We start from the raw sequence: 20,585 nt of genomic DNA on the forward strand, positions 1-20,585 counted from the left end.
ATTTTATTGAACCAACTTTGGTTGGTGAGAGAGACAAGCTTTCGAGCTATGTCTAGGAAACATAGAGTGTCACAGCTAAATTCAAGGTGGAACAGATTATTTAGCATAAGTAGTCAACACACATTTCAAGGGCCCATTCATGGTAAAGTGCTTCTGTCAGTCATAGGGAGGAAAAGAAGGGAAAGAAAATGAAAAGGGAGGGCAGCTGGGGGTTTGTTAGTGGGTTATGGATTGTTGTAATAAGCCATAAATCCACTGTCTCTGTTCAGTCCATGATTTTTAGTGTCCAGCAAAGCTGTGCATTTAAGCTTCCAGGCTTGTCTTTTGAAAGTGTTGTGCAGGTTTCCTTTGAAGATGATGACTGGATAGGTCAGAGATGGAGACTAGATACTAAAAATCATGGACTGAATAGACACGCTGGATTTATGGCTTATTACAACAATCCATAACCCACTAACAACTTCCTCCCAGCTGCTTCCCCCCACTTCCTTTCCTCCCAGTGACTGAATGGGCGTTAATGGGCCACCTAACCTGGAATGGTCTCTTGAAATGTGGGTTAACTACTTACACTAAACAATCTGTGCCACCTTATATTTAGCTGTGACACTCTGAGTGAGGCCAGGTCGACACTACTATACCTATATTGGTGTAATTACACCATCAGGGGTGTGAAAAATCCACACCCTGAGTGACGTAGTTTTACCAACCTAACTTCTTCTCCCCCTCCTCCTTATAGACATCACTATGTTGATGGGAAAGCTTCTCCTGTCAACAGAGCTACCGCCTCTCGTGGAGATGGGTTAACTACACTGACAGGACACGCTCTCCTGTCAGTGTCATATCCTAGCATCTTCACTGAAGTGATACAGCTGCACTCCTGTAGCGCTGTACGTGAAGACAAGCCCTAAGTTTCCCAGACCTGAAGAAGAGCTCTGTGTAGCTCGAAAGCTGGTCTCTCCCATCAACAGAAGTTGGTCCTATAAAAGATATTACCTCACCCACCTTGTCTCTCTCATATCCTGAGACCAACACAACCACAATAACACTGTATACACCAAAGTGATAGTCAGTCAAACAGCGACCATCGTCCCATCTACCCTGTGAACTTTAAAAAGGGTCCTACATAAATACTGTTATGCCAGAGAGTGTGGAGAGTGCCTCACTGTGTTTAAACTATTAATTGGGACTGGATAGTGTTGTTCTTGAGACTGAAAGCCCTCTTCAGATCTCTTACTCTTTTCTCATGCAATACTGAGGGAAGTTGGAGTAAAGAGTACTAAATAGGGCTGTGTATCTACTGTCTCAAACAATTTTTAAAATGGTTTAAAGACATTTATGTCCCACCCATGACATTTGGCATATCATGCATTTAACGTGTGTTTGAAGAAACTAATTATAAACCTGTTTTAAAATTTATTTCCCAAATACGGTGCTTAAAACTTGTTTCCTAAAATGGGGAAAAACTTTAGTGTAGACAAAGCTTGTGTGTTCTCTGACTTACTGGGAGTGGAATAATTACAGCTCAAAATGAAAACTAGTTGATTCCTAATTTTAAAAACATTTAAATATTTTATAGCTAGCATTACAGCTTGAAGATGGTGCAGGCTACATACTTGTTGGTATCCTATAGTCACCTTCAACTTTTTTTTTTAAAGAGAGATTCCCATTTTTCAAACAGTTTAATTCACTCACCCATCACTTCCATGCCAACTTTTTAAGCTCATTCAACTATTTGGCCTCCTGTAAATAATTCTGGTTACAATTCTGCATTTCTCACCCAGGCATAAATTCCTGTGGGAGCCATTGGGAGTTTTTGCTTGTGTAGAGACCACAGAATCAGGTCCATTGTAAAAAGAAAATTTTAAAATCACGTTTCAAATGTTTCCTTAAGTTGTTTTGCACCATGGTCTTGGGGTTGTCAAATAGAATGTTACTATTGCTTTGCCTGCAGCCAGCTGAAATGAATCATATTTTAACATTCAGATTTTTTTTTAAGTAGATCATCTTTTCTGGTTCAATAATAAACTAATTCTGTGTTTTAAATAGCTCAGAACAGGGTTCCTGATTCAGTTTAGTCTTCCTAATAGAAAGGCCGAGGACAATGCAGGAGGTAGTAAAGCCTCTTGCTAGGAGAACTGTTACTCCATGCCAGCTTTTGAAGGGCCTGTACAGGCCTGCTGAAACTTGGTCAGTTTACAACGTGTTGATCTATTTCTCTAATCAGTCACATGTTAGCCATATACTGTCACCAGATTTGAAAGTTAATATGTGCAGCTGAGTGCTTCTGATTAATACAGTCCAGTCTATTGCTGACCTGCTATTTCAGAGTTAACTCTTTGCTGAACTAAACTCAGCACATTGTTACGCTTCTGTAAATCAGGCATTCCCTTTTAAAGGTTGCATTGTTAATATGATATATTAACCCACAGAGACACCACGAAAAAGTCAAAATTTTGCCAATCACTAGCACAGATGTCTCCTGTTTGGTATAGGGAAAAGCAGTGGTAATCTCAGATGTTCTTGGCACATGTTAATACTTTAATGACAGCTTTTTTGCCATTACCCATAATGGTAGTATCACTTACTATTTTAATCTTTCATTACCTTATATAGTGGTTAAAATATATACATGATTGTATAAAACTGGAGTCTGATCCTGCAAGTCAGCAGGTCTGTTTGCATGAGAGAGTTCTTGGGCTTTTGGGATGCTTATAAATACAAATGGAGCTGATTAGTTTTATTCTTTACCTCCCACAGTATGGTTAATCTTGTTATAGAATAGCTAGTTTAGTCACGTTTCCTAGACTTGGTCCATTTCAATGAAATGTGTGAATTTATAATAGGTGGTCTAGCATTGACTCACCCTAGTGATGGTTCATGTAAAACTAATATTTCTAGCAGTGGATTATTATAGGCCATAGCAGCACTTACTCACATTTATTTAGAACAGTATGAAAGGAAACCTACATGTTCATCTAAGGAGTATAGTATGTATAGTAAAGGCCATACGTTGAGAAAGAAAGAAAGAAAATAGCTATTTAGTACTTCAGTTCCCACAAAAATGTGTGAGCTATTTGCTATGGTGGTTTTCTTTCTTTCCTTCTTTTTTGTAATCACTTAATTTAAAAATCTGCAAGCCAAGAATTTGCCTTAGAATAAAACTGGAATGTTTACGTGATTCCCAGCCCAAAGATCATTCAAGTCTATTAGAATTCTTTCATTAACTTCAGTGGGCATTGGCTCGAGCCCCTGGTGAACAGGGTAACTATTTTTGAGTATTACTGTACTGAATAATATTGTGATTAGTGATGTGTGTGCCTGCTCTTTTCCTGAGACTTTATCGAATTGAGAGGGAGAATTGTACTTTCCTATTAAGGTGCTATATAAATTTAATGTCATATAATCTCAGAGGTTATCATGGGGAAAACATTTTAAGTAATAACTATTTTTAAAAGAAAAATAAGACATACATGCTAATGACACTGATCATAAATAGGGATTCAGAGTTTCTGTACAATAATTCATCATATCAACATCTTTGGGGATCTCCATGGTTAATACAGAAATTTAAAGCTTTGTTTTGAAAAGAAATCATTTCAATCCTTTTCGCTGTGAAGAAAACGTTTTGTGTGAGACCAGTGCAGAGCCGCCTCATTGAGTCAGCAGACAGACAAACTGAGAGCTCCGTGAGCAGTGAATTCCTCCTAGTCATCTCAGTGAGTTAAATCTGAACACTACTGATGACTGCTTTTATACCTACATTAACTCTTTCACTGGTGATCATTTTAGTAAAAAATCAAGCTTTTCTGGTATCGTGAGTCGATTTAGGATTGTTAGCAAATCTCAACTATAGTAACACCATCCTTCCAGCACATGCACACTCTGAATCTTGGACATAAACATTAAAAATGAATCAGTGACCAAAATCAGGAAACAAGAACATATATATAATATAAAGGGACATTATGTAGGGATTCAGTTAATTGGAGGTTCAGATAAATGGATTTCAGATTAACAGGAGTATACTTACTGTACAACCCTCTTACAGAAAAGATTGGTGAATAATAGTTTACTAATGAAAAATACTGAAGGATGTGTAAGGGTTTTAAGCTGTAATAGCACCAACTTGTCAGGCACCAAATTTCAACCAAGTGCAGAAAACTGCAGAAACCTAAATTCTGCGGTAAGGCCCCTCCCCAACCAACCATGGTCTAATGAAAATTCTGCAGCTGCCTGAAATGCATAGAGAATACATGCATCAGATACAGAAGACTTTGATTAATTAAAGGTTATAATGCATAACAGTTGATGCTGTAATAGACAGTAAAATACATTAGTAAATATTTCTCCATATATTTCTCACTATTCCATATTTTCCGTTTTGCTGAAGAAGAATTGAGTGCGGGTGTGCACACCCTTGGGTAGGGGGATTGGCTATAAAGTTCAGGCCCACTGTGCTGTAGAATACATTGCTCTATCCTCCTCCTCCACCTCTTGTCTGCTAAGAGGGGATTGGCAACTCCATCCCTCCCCGTTGTGCTGATGGTGAGGGAACCTCCCTCTTCTCCCCATCGCCCCCCAAGTAGTGCACAGAGGGGGATATTTTTGGTGGCTTCTTCATCCACTCCAACGACACTGGGTCTTGATCCTGACAGCAGAGCGCTTCGGTAGTCAGTGTTCTGTGTGCTCTGCTCTCGCCCAGTCTGTTATATCAACTGTAAAAAAAGACAATATGGGGTGTATCTCACAGTATGGGCTATATATAACGATTACCCAAATCTGTGGGACTCTGAGCACCATCTGTGTTGCAGCACCTGATGAACAGACTGTTATTTCCAAACACTTAATTGTTTTCCAAAATACCAAAAGATTAATAAAATATAAATTGATAAAAAACATTGTGCTAAACAGTAGGAATCCACCCAAAAGACTGCCTACAGTGTCTGCAAAATGGATGGTGTTCTCTTCAGCCTTTTTGTATCTAACCACATTTACAAAAAGTGTATCTGCAGATATGAAAAAACAACATACATTGCATCCAGTAATTCCAAGTGACATTTGAAACAGCAGAGATATCAGACCCCCCCCAAATCAAGCTTTTTATAATGGCAAATCAAACTCCGCCTTCACTGCAGTGACCCCAGTAATCTGAACTGGCCTGGTTTACTTCTCAGGGTATGTCTACACTGCAGTTAGACACCAGCAGCTGGCCAGGGCCAGCTGACGGGGGCTTGTGGGGCTCTGGCTAAGCGGCTGTTTAATTGCAGTATAGACCATCGGGCTTGGGCTGGAGCATGAGCTCTGGGGCCCCGTGGGTGGGGATGGGGTCCCAGAGCTTGGGCTCCAGCTTGAGCACAAAGTTCTACACAACAATTAAACAGCCCTATAGTCAGCTGGCATGGGCCTGCCAGGGGTTTTTTAGTTGCACTGTAAATATACCCTTACTTCGCTAGTTTTATCTCAGTGTAAAATCATTTCCTTCAATGGAGATACTCCGTATTTACATGGCTGTGAGTTCAGTATCAGGCCCATTTTCATTTATCAAAATATTTTTTTACAGGGCAGCTCAGTTTAGCAGTTGTCAGCAAACTTTCTACAAGATACAGCTACTTCTTGTTTAACCAGACCTGCTGGAGGACAGCATACACAGCCAAATTCAAACCTGCTGCAACTCCGTTGAAAATAATAGTCACACCAGAGATGAGTTTATCCCATAATTTTTAAGATTCTGTTTAACAGATTGGCTATTTGTAGGTGTTTTCATTTCTGATAGTTTTTCTTCTCTATACTACCTCCTAATAAATGTAAAAACCTGGATCCCTCAGTTTCTTTACCTTTGGATGTGTTTTTTAAAGTTTGAAAAATATATTTTTTTAAATACAATGTGAACTGGAAATTTTTCATTTTTGAATTTTGTTCAAATTAAGATTTCAAATAGGGATTTTATTACTGGGCTGTGATATATACCAGAAAAGATTTTAATGTATCCAAATGTAGGGCCTGTCCTGCCAAGAGGGGAATCTATCTAGATCAGGGATTGGCAACTTTTGGTACGCAGCCAGGCCGATTTATTTACCTGCCGCGTCCGCAGGTTTGGCCGATCGCGGCTCCCACTGGCCGCAGTTTGCTGCTCCAGGTCAATGGGGCCTGCGGGAAGCGGAAGCCAGAACATCCCTCGGCCCGTGCCACTTCTCTCAGCCCCCTTTGGGCTGGAGCAGCAAAACATGGCCAGTGGGGGCCACAATTCGGCCGAACCTGCGTATGAGGTAGGTAAACAAACTGGCTCGGCCAGCCAGGGTGCTTACCCTGGCGAGCCGCCTGCCAAAGGTTGCCAATCCCTGATCTAGATCATAGCTGACTGCACTCAAAGCGCATTGGCTTCAATGGCAATAGAGGACACTTAGTATGTCATTAGGTACCCAACACCTTGCAAGATCAAACCCTGATAGCAAATTTTTATTCGTAATTGAAAATAATTTTGTGATCTTGAAGTATTTGCATTCATGATATAGTGCAGGGGTTCTCAGACTGGGGGTCGGGACCCTTCAGGGCCGCGAGGTCATTACATGAGGGGTCGCTAGCTGTCAACCTCCACCCAAATCCCGCTTTGCCTTCAGCATTTATAATGGTGTTAAATATATTAAAAAGTGTATTTAATTTATTAGGGGGCTTGCGATGTGAAAGGGATCGCCAGTAAAAAAAAGTTTGAGACCCCCTGATATAGTGTGTCTGGACAGGGATGGATAATGTAGTTCTTGTTTGCAAGCCCCCGCTTCCACTCCTGATTAAATTAGTTTGTTTCGTGTGTGTATGCAGATAGAACACTGTGTAAAAATAAAGTATGTTAAAGCGTGCGTGTGTGCATGTGCAGTTTTATAATATTGACAGGAATTGCTGGAGTGCTCAGCCAAAAGGAAAAAAAAAAAACCTTCTGAGAGCTGCTTCCAAAGTCCAATGTGTGCCGGAAGCACAGGTTTGGCTGTGTGGAATGGAATGTTCTCTGTACTCCTCCAAGAACAAAAACAGCTGGGAAATACGCTACTGAGACAATTTCTAAATCTGAAAAAATAAACGCCGCACAGCCGTTGCCATCTCTCTTCATGAAGTTTACTTCACTTTTCGGCACATTCAGTATGTTTTTTTCTTTTTTAGGGTGAGAGGTTGTTTCTGCTTTTTTTTCCCTTAATCCTCTGACTTTTTGCTGTTTGGTCGTTCTCTGAAATTACATTATTTACATTATTGAGATTTACTTCACTCCCTTCCCCCACTCAGTGGAAAAAAGTAAACTGAAACCAGCATGCTCTGCTAAAAGCAAAACAAATGTTAGTTATTTGAGTCCTCCTGCGGTCATTGGATGGCTCTCTGTAAAATAACTGGAAATTTTGCTGCTAACTGGAAGTGTGATGTGTTCAGCCAATTCCCAGACACTTTTAACCAGCTTTTGTTGTTGTTAGAATAGTAGTTTAAAATGTCAGTGTTTTCAAAGAACGGGGCAGCAGCATGTTTTAATGATAATGTTCTTGTGTAAAACATTTTATTAAATATATATTTAACTAACTAACTAATATAACTGTTTTGATATGACTTCCCTGTTGTACCTATACTTTCGAACTGTATAAGAAGTCCATTCCAGCAGCTAAATGGGGAGGGAGTAAATCTCCTATGCATGTGAGTTTCTTTCCACTTAGGCTGATGTAAGGGGGCAAAAGCAAGCAGAAAGTGCATGGGTAGCAGGGGAGCTAGTTTCCTCTGCTCTAAGTAAACTTTCCCATCACACTATGGCACAGTTGGGATCCTCACTTTAGGGTAGACAGAGGTCTGTAGGGTAGTGTCATATCTGACCACAGAAGATTTCAGAGTGTAAATCTTCACTCCAATGAATGGTTTCAGCAGGGCCGCCCAAAGGATTCAGGGGGCCTGAGGTCTTCGGCGGCGGGGGGCCCCCGCTGCCGAATTGCCGCCGAAGACCTGGCACTTCGGCAGCAGGTCCCCGCTCCAGGGGCCCTGCTCCAGAGGCCCCGAAAAAGTCTCGTGGGGGGCCCTGCGGGGCCCGGGGCAAATTGCCCCACTTGCCCGCCTCCTCTGGGCAGCCCTGGGTTTCAGAGTAGCAGCCGTGTTAGTCTATATCCACAAAAAGAACAGGAGTACTTGTGGCACCTTGGACACTAACAAATTTATTTGAGCATAAGCTTTCATGGGCTACAGCCCACTTCATCGGATGCATCCGATGAAAAGCTTATGCTCAAATAAATTTGTTAGTCTCCAAGGTGCCACAAGTACTCCTGTTCTTTTCACTCCAATTAATGCTGCTTCAACCAGTTCTAATTATCCCCTTGATGCCCTCTACCTTTTCGAAGAGTAGGAAGAAAGATGTGCTTGGAGGAGAGAGCTAATTGCAGCAAGGCATTCTCCTGGCTCCTCCCTTAAAACCACAATCAGAAATACCGCTCTCTTGAGAGAATAAGAAGGGTTCCACAAAGCAAACTTTTCAGCGTTCCAGCTGACTTTTTTCTCTTCCTGTGGGTTTTTTCTACAGAAAGGTGTGCTTGGGTCATCCCAGCATCTGGGGCTAGCAGAAAGGAGCCCATGGCTCACTTTTACTTTATTTCTGCTCAGTACTTTAAGTGCAATAACCATTGTTAACTGTGTATAAAGGGCTGCTGCTCTCACTTTGGTGACAGTACTGTTCTTTCACTGCATGTACTGAACATCTGTTGTGACTCAGATTTCATCAGATACTGAGACTAGAAAATGAAACTATATCAAGAACATTTCAGTTTGTGTGTGTGTTTATAATATCTGTATTTCATGCAGATACAAAGTTTATGGAGAGAATATAGAATAGAAAATCTAGCAATAATGCAGTGTTTCAGATTGAGAAATCAAGCACTGAAATGTGAAGAAATCTCTAGTTTTGTAGTTTTTCCCCCTGCAACTTGAACTGTTTAGGTAAACATTAATAACAAGCAGGAATATATTTTAAAAATAGGTTTATATTCAACAAGAAACACAGGAAATAAAAACATTACGTATGTGTAACATGGCTGAGTGAATGGGAGAAAGCTCGATTTGAACTTTTACTTCTGAGTGCTTGGTTTCTCTGCGTCTGCAATGCATTAACACTAGTTATTGTGTTGCATGTCCCTGGTATTCTTAAAGGAAAACAGGGACAGAGAAGATAAAATGTTCTTGAGTTCTTTGGATCTTTTAAATTTCTTGAACCAGAGGAACACGGCAGTCCTGTGGAGCTATGTAGGAAAGGGCCTTCCAACACCAACAAGTTGGCTCTTCACCGAGTAAAACAACAGTGTGTAAAAGAGGTGGTTAAAGGCCAAAACACATCCTTTAAAAATTGAAAGTCAAATCTTAATGTGGAAAATAGAAAGGAGCATAAACTCTGACAAGGAAAGTGTAAAAGTATAATTAGGCAGGCAAAAAAAAAAGAATTTGAAGCAAAAGACACAAAACTAACAGCAAAAAGTTTTTAAGTACATCAGAAGCAGGAAGCCAGACAAACAATCAGTTAGGCCACTGGAGAATCGGGATGCTGAAAGAGCATTCAGGGAAGAGAAGGCCATTGCAAAGAAGTTAAATGAATTCTTCGCATCGGTCTTCACTGCAGAGGATATGAGGAAGATTCCTTCCCCTGAGCCATCCTTTTTGGGTAACTGTCCCAGACTGAGGTATCAATAGAGGAGATTTTGGAACAAATGGATAAATTAAACAGTAATAAGTCACCAGGACCAAGTGGTATTCACCCAGGAGTTCTGAAGGAACTCAAATATGAAATTGCAGAACTACTAACTCTGCTATGTAACCTATCATTTAAATCAGCTTTTGTAACAGAGAAGTGGCGGATAGCTAATGCAATACCGATTTTTAAAAAATAATCCAGAGGTGATCCTGTAAAACTAACTTCAGTAGCAGGCAAATTGAATCTATAGTAAAGAAGAGAATTATCAGACACAGAGATGAACAGGATTTGTTGGGGAAGGGTCAACACAGCTTTTATAAAGGGAAATCATGCCTCACCAGACTAGTAGAATTATTTGAGGGACATGTAACTTAGTCTCAGCATTCACCAGCTGTACCTCATCATGCTAATCTTCAGGCTTTTTTTTTAATGGGCTTTTAAGAGTTAAATTACACAAGTCTCTTTTTATTTTAAGTGAGTGGATTCCTTGTTGCGTTGTTGATAATTTTCAGGCTTTTTTTTTTTAATAAAAGCACTAACCTTTGAAGATTTAAGTTACACAACTCTCTTTTTAGTTTTAAAGTGAGTGGATTCCTTGTTGCGTTGTTGAGAGTGATAAATTGATACCACATGTTGCTTCCAGACAAAAAAGTCTCTGTATTCCTGTGGAAGCACTTGCAGCTGGTGTCTGAGTTAATGGACAGGCTCCACAAGGTAAACACAGTTTGGAAGAGACTGAAACAGACACTGGCTAGGAGGGGCGGGGAAATTCTTGCATTTTTAAAGACTAGGGGATCTGCCAGTTTTGCGTGATGAGGATAAAATGCTGAAATACTTTACAATTGCAAACCTTTGAGGCAAGGAGCAGTTAGATGTCTACATCAACTCTGGTATATAATATTTTGGAAATGATAAAATGCCCTGTATGTAATCCTACCTTTTTGTAATCTATCAAAAAAATGGTCAGATAAATAAGTTATCAGGACATAATAGGTACTGTACACTCATTTTCTAGAGCAAAACATAGCTGATTTTTTGAAGGAGGACTAATTTTAAGGAAGTTAAAAGTTTGCTCATTAACATTTGAAAATATAGCTCTGGGTTCTATAAAAGTATTACCTCTGTCAATGCTGTTGATCTGAGCACTGGTCTGCTGATTCATTATGAATGGACCATTGTATGCTAACAGGCCCTGTTCTAGCATACAGCATTCTGTCCTTTTCACAAACACAACTACAGTATATGAAAAATTAAAGGTTGGGATACAAAACAGACAGAAGAAAGCACACAGCGAAGGAACCAAGGAAGAGAGTTTGACACTCCAACCCCACTTTCATAGCTTCAGACCTCAAGCATTTCCTCCCACCCATGTGGCCCACCTCCACCAGACTTCTCCTTCCAGGAATGGTCTATAAAAGCTCTCTCCCCTCCCCCAGAAATCCCGACAGAGTTCTTTAGCCACTTGCAGCAGCAAGACCCAACGTTCAGATGCAGCAGCCTCCTGACTTCATCTGGACTCTCTTCTTCCTGGACTTTTCATCTTGACAGTGGCATCTCCAGTTGCTTCTAACATCTTGCTGACTCTCTGACCTGCATGCCCCCTTGCTGTCCAGCCTCACTCCTCCCTGCTTATCATGCATCTCATCAGGAACACCACAACCTGACCCAGCTCCAATTCTGCTCAGTACCCATCTCAGCCTTTCCCACCCACTAAAATCCATAAGCACTAACACCAGTGTTCAAATAATTGAGTCACCTGTAACTTTGAGAAGTGTGCAGCCAAACAAAGCCTCAGCATTTTCTTATTGTCTTACCAACATCTTACTTTCTCGCATGGCATCTTTCCTTTTGTTCTTCCTTTTTGTGTTGAATCTGTTGTTTTTATTACTTACTGTTTGTAGCGCAGAAGTGCCTAGATGCCCACTAAGGGATCGGGGCCCTGTTGTGCTAGGCACCTATACATACACATAAATACTGTATACATTTGATTTTAAACTGTAAGGACCACATATTCTATCTGTTAATAAACCATATAGTACACTTTGGGCACTGTAGACAATAAAGGGAGGAATACACCGTATTTTTCCTATTCTGTCCTTATCCAGATCCTTATATTGCGCCCATCACTGAGGTATCTGAGCCCCTTCCACTGATTCATTAAACAACATGACTAGCATCTGTCTCATGCATATGTAATCCAGTACGGTGCCATGAGAGTGCCATTATCGTATCTTTAAAGCATCTCATTGGGCGTGGAATGATTTGTTACATTTCCATCTTAATGGCCTAATCCTGCTCCCATTCACATCAAAGGAAAAACTCCAATTGATTTGAATGGGAGTCGGATTGAATCCTCGCTTGGCATTTTCCTGGGGGAGGTCCCTTTATGGTTTGTCACAAGGATGATATATTTCTAATGCAGATTTTTGTGAGTGAATATTCTTTTCAGAATCTTTTACATTTTTTTATGACAGTGATATAAGTCCACGTGACACTTCAGAAATCCTGTAAAAGAGGGTCACTCTCACTTTACAAGCTGATGGACAGATCCTGTCGCCTTTGCGCATGAGAATAATCAGTTGCATTGACTTTAGTGGGAATGCTAACAAGAGAGAGACTAGCAGGATCAGTCCAGAATTCAGTCCAACTTGGATAGATGTGATACATGTGACAGAAGGTATTAAGACATTGTGAAAAGCGTAATGTGGGAAGGCTACACAAAATTAAATGTGTTTTAAGTAAGTATTTGAAAGGGGAATGAGAGATCCCTTCGTGTATGGAAGCAGAGAGTCATGAGAGGAGCAGGGTGGCGTTGGGGTGGGACGCAAAAGTAAACAGGCAGCAATTATGCTATAGAAAACAATCTTCTTGCAGAAACCAGTAAAGGAAAACCAGAGCTGGTATGTAAATGGCACTTTGTGTAACTTAAACGAAAACAAACTGCTTGGATTTTTCATAACCACCAATTTTCAGTGGAAACATTATTTTTTTATTTCTGTAACACCAACACTGTGCCTCAAAGAGATGATGATCCATATAAAAATGCAAATTACATCTCCCTCTCCCCACACACACACACATATTTAGGACCTGATCCTGTAAGCTGCTAAGTTCTCTCTACTCCATGAAGTCAATGCAAGTTGAGGCCACTCAGCATTTTGCATGTCAGGGATTTATGTGATATGGTTAGAGCTGGCAAACATCAGTGGGTTGCTTTTGCATTGAAAATGGGTGGCGATTGACATTTCAGGCAGTTTGTTTGTATGTCTTAAGTTACATAAAGTGCCATTTACATACTAACTCTCGTTTTTCTTTACTGGTTTCCTTCCGTAAGAAGATTGTTTTCTTTAGCATAATCACTGGCCGGTTTACTTGTGTGTCCAGTCTTTGTTGGGCTCTTGTTATAGTGGTTCTGAGTAACTTTTTCTTACTGTGTGTGTGCAGTTAGCCCTAGGGTTGCCAAGTGTCTGGTTTTCAACCGGGGTGCAGTCTGCTCCCTGCACCCCAGCCCTCTGCCCCAACCCTGAGCCCCCCTGCACCCAAACTCCCTTCCAGAGCCCACACTCCTCACCCCCTCCTACACCCAAACTCCCTTCCAGAGCCCGCACCTGATCCGACACCTCTGCCCCAGCCCTAAGCCCCTTCCACACCCAAACTCCCTCCTGGAGCCTGCACCCTGCACTCCCCCCCCCCACACCTCTGCCCCAGCCCTGAGCCCCTCCTGTACCCAAACTCCCTCCAGGAGCCCACATGCCACACACACACCCCTTGCACCTCAACCCCCTGCCTCAGCCTAGAGTCTCCTCCCACATTCCGAACCCCTCAGCCCCTGCCTGGAGCGCCCTCCTGCACCCCAAACCTCTCATCCCTAGCCCCAGCCCAGAGCCCGTCCCACATCCTGAGTCTCTCATTTCTGGCCCCACCCCGGAGCCCGCACCCCCAACCAGAGCCTTAACCCCCTCCTGCACCCCAACCACCTGCCCCAGCCAAGTGAAAATGAGCGAGAGAGTGAGGGTGGGGGAGAAGGAGTGAGCAGGTGGCAGGGCCTCGGAGAAGGGGAGGGGCAGGGGCGGGGCAAGAGTGTTCGGTTTTGTGTGATTAGAAAGTTGGCAACCCTAGTTAGGCCTGATCCTACAACTGGATCCGTGTGGACAGACATAAATACTTCCTGCACAGAGCCCCATTGAAGCCAGCAAGACATGGGCATAAGAGTCCATCCACATGGACCCAGTTGCAAGGTTGGAGCATCAGATAGGAAATGTTAGTTCAATAAATCATTTGATTTTTTAAAATTTAAGAGCCCTGTTGGAGGAGAGTGGGGAAGTGGGTAGTGGCATCTGGTTCATATAATTTAAAACATATTTCTGCCAGACCCTTCATACAGTTAAAATCTCACTAATTCAGTACAGTAATTAAAAAAAAATTCCCTCCTGGCTAGACTGAGGAACTTTTATGCTGCGAACGAACCCAAAATAATTTTCTTAAGGTATTATAGTCCCTTGGAAATATAAGAGTTTATAATTGAGATGCTGATACAAACTTCACTTTAGTGTCATTATGGAGTCTTGTTTGCTATGCTGTGCAAATTGTTTAAAAATAACTGTTTTGAACTGTAGTTTATTAATTTTTCTTTTTCATGAGTGGTAAACAAGAATGTTTCTGCTGCCCATGTATGAGAAGAATTTGGGAGAGATGTGCGGGGCAGGTCAGTCTTGAAAGTGACCAAAAATACAACGTGAAAAAAATGTATTTACCATCAACAAAATGGGAAAAAAATAATCTGGGCTACATTTCTTCACACAGCCAATGTGTCTTCAGTTCACTTATGTCAAACATCCCTTTATGTTAATAGTATGAATGCTAATGTGTTTATGAATAATTGTTTGGTTGTGTGTGTTCTTTGCCAATTGAAACTGGAATCCCTTCAGTGCATTGTAAATGGAAAACACTTATTCTGGCTTGTTTGATTACAATGAGAGCCTGTTGACTTTCTCTTTTTAAAACATGCTGGTGGAACACATGTATTTGTATTCTCCACATAGATACAGCTGATGTTTGCCAATATTTTAAAAACATCTATGACTTAAAACTTGTTCATATTTAACATACAGCATTAGTACAACTAGTTTGCCAAAATAATATGGCATAGCTCCAAAACTCTTTAACTTGCGCATAAAATCAAAAAACATACAAATTCTTATTAGCAAATTTCTTATGGTCTTTTTAGCTGTATTTTAAGCAGAGGATCTAGAGTGAGATTTTGATCTCAGTTATACTTGTGTAAGTCTGGTGTCATTTTACATGAGCTACTGGGAGCTAGTTTTCTGGGTCTCTCTCAGGATTTTGTACTGGGTTCAGTCACCATAGTGTGAAGTCACACCTCTCTTTTGAGAATGCATAAGCAGAATACAATACTGTTTTTCATTTCTTGTGTCCAGTGTATCTGATGGCACCAGGCAGGATTTGGGATTCATTGGACCTTTTATGGGTACTCTAGATTTCTGTTATTAGCAGCCTGCTGTGCTTAAGATCTTATTGTGCATAATAGCATTCCAGCTTTGGGAGACTATGAGGATGCTGTGGGTGCGGGGAGCAACAGACCAGCTACCCTGAATATATAATTCAAATTCCAACAATGGAAAGAAAAAGTACATCCCACCTCCAGTGTGCAGTCCTATAGGAGGAGGAGGGGAAAGCAGTTGTGATTTGCACTGGAGTATTGTTATAATACATGTACAAAATTACATTTCAGTAAAGAATACAAAGGTACTTACAGAAGCTGCAATGAGAGTAGACAGCCTTTCTATCACCTTTATTGAAGTGTTTGCAGTTCTCATTTTGAGAGAGTTGGAACAATAGTAACTGATAATTTAATCTGTATGCAGGACATTTTATTCAGTCAAAAATATAAAGGGTACAGATCCACCGGGGCTTAGCAGTTGGTGATGCGGTTTTTTGTTTGTTTGTTTGTTTGTTTGTTTGCTGTTGAATGATTTGAAAGTATGAGCAACCTACAGCTTAGGGGAAGGGTGGGTTGTCAGGGTGTCAGTTGCAGCTCCCTCGTCCTGCAGTCCTAGCCCGGGTGATGGTTACACCAATGGAGGATGGGCACAGCAGAGTGGAGCTCTGCCACATTCCTTCTCCCTGGAAGTGCTCTCTATGTCAAGGGTGAGGAGGGGTGAGGGCAGAGAAGCTGGCCCAGGAGTTGGCTGTGCTTTACAGCAGCATGGCATTTTCCACAAGGAGAACTCCCTGCTCGCAATTTACAACCAGTATCTGACCCCTGCCTGAGCAGGGCAGAATGTCCAGAGCAGCCCAGTGTTTTGATCGGATTTCAAAGTTTCGTTTCGTTTTGGCCTTGCATGATTGAGATGAGACTAGCAGAGGAAATGGTACTTGCCCTGACTTTTTGTTGTATTCCTTTCCCACAGAACTCAATCCGGCATAATTTGTCACTTCACAGTCGATTCATCAGGGTACAGAATGAAGGAACTGGGAAAAGCTCTTGGTGGATGATTAATCCAGATGGTGGAAAAGGTGGGAAGCCCCCACGGAGACGCGCTGTTTCAATGGACAATAGCAACAAATACACAAAAAGCAGAGGTCGCGCAGCTAAGAAAAAGGCAGCCCTGCAAGCTGCACAAGAAGCTACTGAGGACAGCCCGTCTCAACTTTCCAAGTGGCCAGGGAGCCCAACTTCCCGCAGCAGTGATGAGCTGGATGCTTGGACAGATTTCCGCTCTCGTACAAATTCAAATGCCAGTACAATAAGTGGCCGTTTGTCACCGATATTGGCGAGTACCGAACTAGATGACGTTCAGGATGATGATGCTCCACTTTCTCCAATGCTGTACAATAGTCCATCAAGCATGTCCCCATCGGTAAATAAACCATGTACTGTTGAGTTGCCTAGGTTGACTGATATGGCAGGCACAATGAACTTGAATGATGGACTGACAGATAACCTCATCATGGATGATCTTTTGGACAATATAACGCTTCCCTCTCCCCAGCAGTCACCATCCGGGGGGCTCATGCAAAGAAGCTCCAGTTTTCCATATGGTTCCAAAGGTTCCGGACTTGGTTCTCCATCAAGTAATTTCAACAGTGCTGTGTTTGGACCATCATCTCTGAATTCCCTTCGTCAGTCTCCCATGCAAACCATTCAAGAAAACAAGCAAGCTACCTTTTCTTCCATTTCTCATTATAACAACCAGACGCTGCAGGATCTGCTAGCATCTGAGTCACTTAGTCACAGTGATGTCATGATGACGCAGTCTGATCCACTCATGTCTCAAGCCAGCACTGCTGTGTCTGCCCAGAATTCACGCAGGAGTATCATGCTTCGTAGTGATCCAATGATGTCATTTGCTGCTCAGTCCAACCAGGGAAGTTTGGTCAATCAGAACCTGCTCCACCACCAGCATCAATCTCAGAATTCTTCTCTTGGTGGCAGTCGTGCCTTGTCAAATTCCATCAGTAACATGGGCTTAAATGATACGAACAACTTGGGGTCGGCCAAACACCAGCAGCAGTCACCCATCAATCAGTCTATGCAAACCCTTTCTGACTCGCTCTCAGGCTCTTTGTATTCCACTAGTGTGAACCTTCCAGTCATGGGGCATGATAAATTCCCAAGCGATTTGGACCTGGATATTTTCAATGGAAGCTTGGAATGTGACATGGAGTCCATTATCCGCAGTGAACTCATGGATGCAGATGGGTTGGATTTTAACTTCGATTCCCTCATCTCAGCTCAGAACGTTGTCAGTCTGAATGTGGGGAGCTTCACTGGTGCTAAGCAGGCTTCATCACAGAGTTGGGTGCCAGGCTGATGGATCTTTGAGAAAAGGGGAAATGGGCAAAGCAGGTCAGTGTCCTTTAGATGTGGTAAAAATATTTAGTTGTTTTTTTTATTGGCGTTTACTCTGAGTAGTTAATAGTTTGTGTGAATTAATTATATTAATATGGTCTGTGGTGAACTTGATGTATAGTGATATATGTGAAATAAACAAACTTAGGAGGTGTTGAGGGAGGAGAGGGAAAGCTAAAGGTTGTAAAGATTTCAAGTTCAAAGTTCAGGGCTAACCCCCAGACCCTAATTAGGCAGTTTCTTCTCAGCTGCAACACTGTCACTGAGGGACTCTATTAGAGTTCTTTGAAGGGTCAACAAACATGTGGACAAGGGGGATCCAGTGGACATAGTGTACTTAGATTTCCAGAAAGCCTTTGACAAGGTCCCTCACCAAAGGCTCTTATGTAAATTAAGTTGTCATGGGATAAGAGGGAGGATTGAGAACTGGTTAAAAGACAGGGAACAAAGGGTAGGAATAAATGGTAAATTTTCAGAATGGAGAGGGGTAATTAGTGGTGTTCCCCAAGGGTCAGTCCTAGGACCAATCCTATTCAACTTATTCATAAATGATCTGGAGAAAGGGATAAACAGTGAGGTGGCAAAGTTTTCAGATGATACTAAACTGCTCAAGATAGTTAAGACCAAAGCAGACTGTGAAGAACTTCAAAAAGATCTCACAAAACTAAGTGATTGGGCAACAAAATGGCAAATGAAATTTAACGTGGATAAATGTAAAGTAATGCACATTGGAAAAAATAACCCCAACTATACATACATGATGGGGGCTAATTTAGCTACAACTAATCAGGAAAGAGATCTTGGAGTCATCATGGATAGTTCTCTGAAGATGTCCATGCAGTGTGCAGCGGCAGTCAAAAAAGCAAACAGGATGTTAGGAATCATTCAAAAAGGGATAGAGAATAAGACGGAGAATATCTTATTGCTCTTATATGAATCCATGGTACTCCCACATCTTGAATACTGTGTACAGATGTGGTCTCCTCATCTCAAAAAAGATATACTGGCATTAGAAAAGGTTCAGAGAAGGGCAACTAAAATGAGTAGGTGTTTGGAACGGGTCCCATATGAGGAGAGATTAAAGAGTCTAGGACTTTTCAGCTTGGACAAGAGGAGACTAAGGGGGGATATGATAGAGCAGGGGTAGGCAACCTATGGCACGCATGCCAAAGGTAGCACGCAAGCTGATTTTCAGTGGCACTCACATTGCCTGGGTCCTGGCCACTGGTTTAGGGGGCTCTGCATATTAATTTAATTTTAAATGAAGCTTCTTAAACACTTTAAAAACCTTATTTACTTTACATATAACAATACAGTAGTTTAGTTATATATTATAGACTTATAGAAAGAGACCTTCTAAAAACGTTAAAATGTATGACTGGCACTCGAAACCTTAAATTAGAGTGAATAAATGAAGACTCGGCACACCGCTTCTGAAAGGTTGCCGACCCCTGTGATAGAGGTATATAAAATCATGAGTGGTGCGGAGAAAGTGAATAAGGAAAAGTTATTTACTTTATATAAGAACTAGGGGCCACCAAATGAAATTAATGAGCATCAGGTTTAAAACAAATAAAAGGAAGTTCTTCACACAGAGCACAGTCAACCTGTGGAACTCCTTGCCTGAGGAGGTTGTGAAGGCTAGGACTATAACAGGGTTTAAAAGAGAACTAGATGAATTCATGGAGGCTAAGTCCATTAATGGCTATTAGCCAGGATGGGTAAGGAATGGTGTCCCTAGCCTCTGTTTGTCAGAAGGTGGAGATGGATGGCGGGAGAGAGATCACTTGATCACTACCTGTTAGGTTCACTCCCTCTGGGGCACCTGGCATTGGTCACTGTTGGCAGACAGGATACTGGTCTGGATGGACCTTTGGTCTGACCCAATATGGCCATTCTTATGTTCTTATGAGACCATGTCAGAAGCTATCGGCTTTTTTAATTTAGTTTTTAGAAATGTTTACTACTAATTAAATCAACCTTTTTAGTTACAAAAAATAATGAAAAAACAATTAATGGTGGAAGATGTGTGGTTTTAGGACTCGTGGAACTCAGAAATGACTTATTTTTATATCCTGACAGACTGAACCTTCACTGCAGTATACACCCCAAGTAACCAAATAACTGGGGTGATATGCAGGGATGGTTGGTGGCAGAAGCCCTGGGGTGTATGGAGCAGCAGTACAGCATGGGATAGGAGAGTTTGCACTCGTGGATCTACTCAGTGCATGGATCTGGTGCAGTAAAGTGCACAACAGTCTGGGACTTAATCAGAGCTGTATTTTTGCTGTGGTGCTGTGATTTTAAGGAAATCACATATTTTTCACATTTTTTTCTCAAGGAAAAAAAATGCAAAAATCATGGAATTATTAGGAACCTTGGCCCAGAGAGCAGCCATTTGAAATGTGTAAAATGTATAAGGGGCAATCACAATCAGAAGTGGCCATCGCTTTCCATTTTAGGGCCCAGTCCTGTAATCTGTCCGATATATGACTCCTAGTAACTTCATTGGGAGTTTCACTCGCATAACACCAACAGATTTGGGCTGTAATGTATTCCTGGTTAGGTGTTAGCGTCTTCCCATCTTTTTTAATTTACTACAGTTTCATGGGGTTTCTCTGTATTTCTTTTCCTTAATAGTGGAAATTGTCAGTCTTGTGCTCCTATCAATGTGCTCCTCTTTGTTTCTGCAGATCATTTGGGTTTTCACCTGCATCCATACATCCATCTTACACACACACATTCACTCCCTCATGTTATAGATTCCTCCTGAAGTGTCCTTTGTCTCCAATGTTTGATTATTAGTATAGGGGAATAGATTTCAAAATACAGGAGTATAAAAGGTTAGTTATAAATTAGAGTGCAGAAATTCCATTAACTTCAGAATAATGTATAGAATACCCCAACTGCAAGGCTAATGGGCATTCAGTTTGCGATATACTATAAACTCTCTCCTTTTTTGTCTTTCAAGTTTAAATTGCATAACTTGCTGATGAACAGCCCTCTAACCCTTGCTGC

At 41.5% G+C, this 20,585-nt stretch overlaps 1 protein-coding gene across 1 annotated transcript in view; it reads left to right on the forward strand.

Annotated features, from left to right (window-relative positions):
- The window catches only part of FOXO3 (forkhead box O3), a 153,418-nt gene that overhangs the window by 111,591 nt on the left and 21,242 nt on the right, over positions 1-20,585 (forward strand). The window contains exon 2 of the mRNA XM_045009660.1: positions 16,126-17,564. Within this exon, the coding sequence (XP_044865595.1) occupies positions 16,126-17,529 (1,404 nt within the window). The 3' untranslated portion in view covers positions 17,530-17,564. The remainder of the gene's footprint in view (positions 1-16,125; positions 17,565-20,585) is intronic.

The sequence above is a fragment of the Mauremys mutica genome, chromosome 3 (genome assembly GCF_020497125.1).
Source record: "Mauremys mutica isolate MM-2020 ecotype Southern chromosome 3, ASM2049712v1, whole genome shotgun sequence".
Taxonomy (NCBI): domain Eukaryota; kingdom Metazoa; phylum Chordata; order Testudines; family Geoemydidae; genus Mauremys; species Mauremys mutica.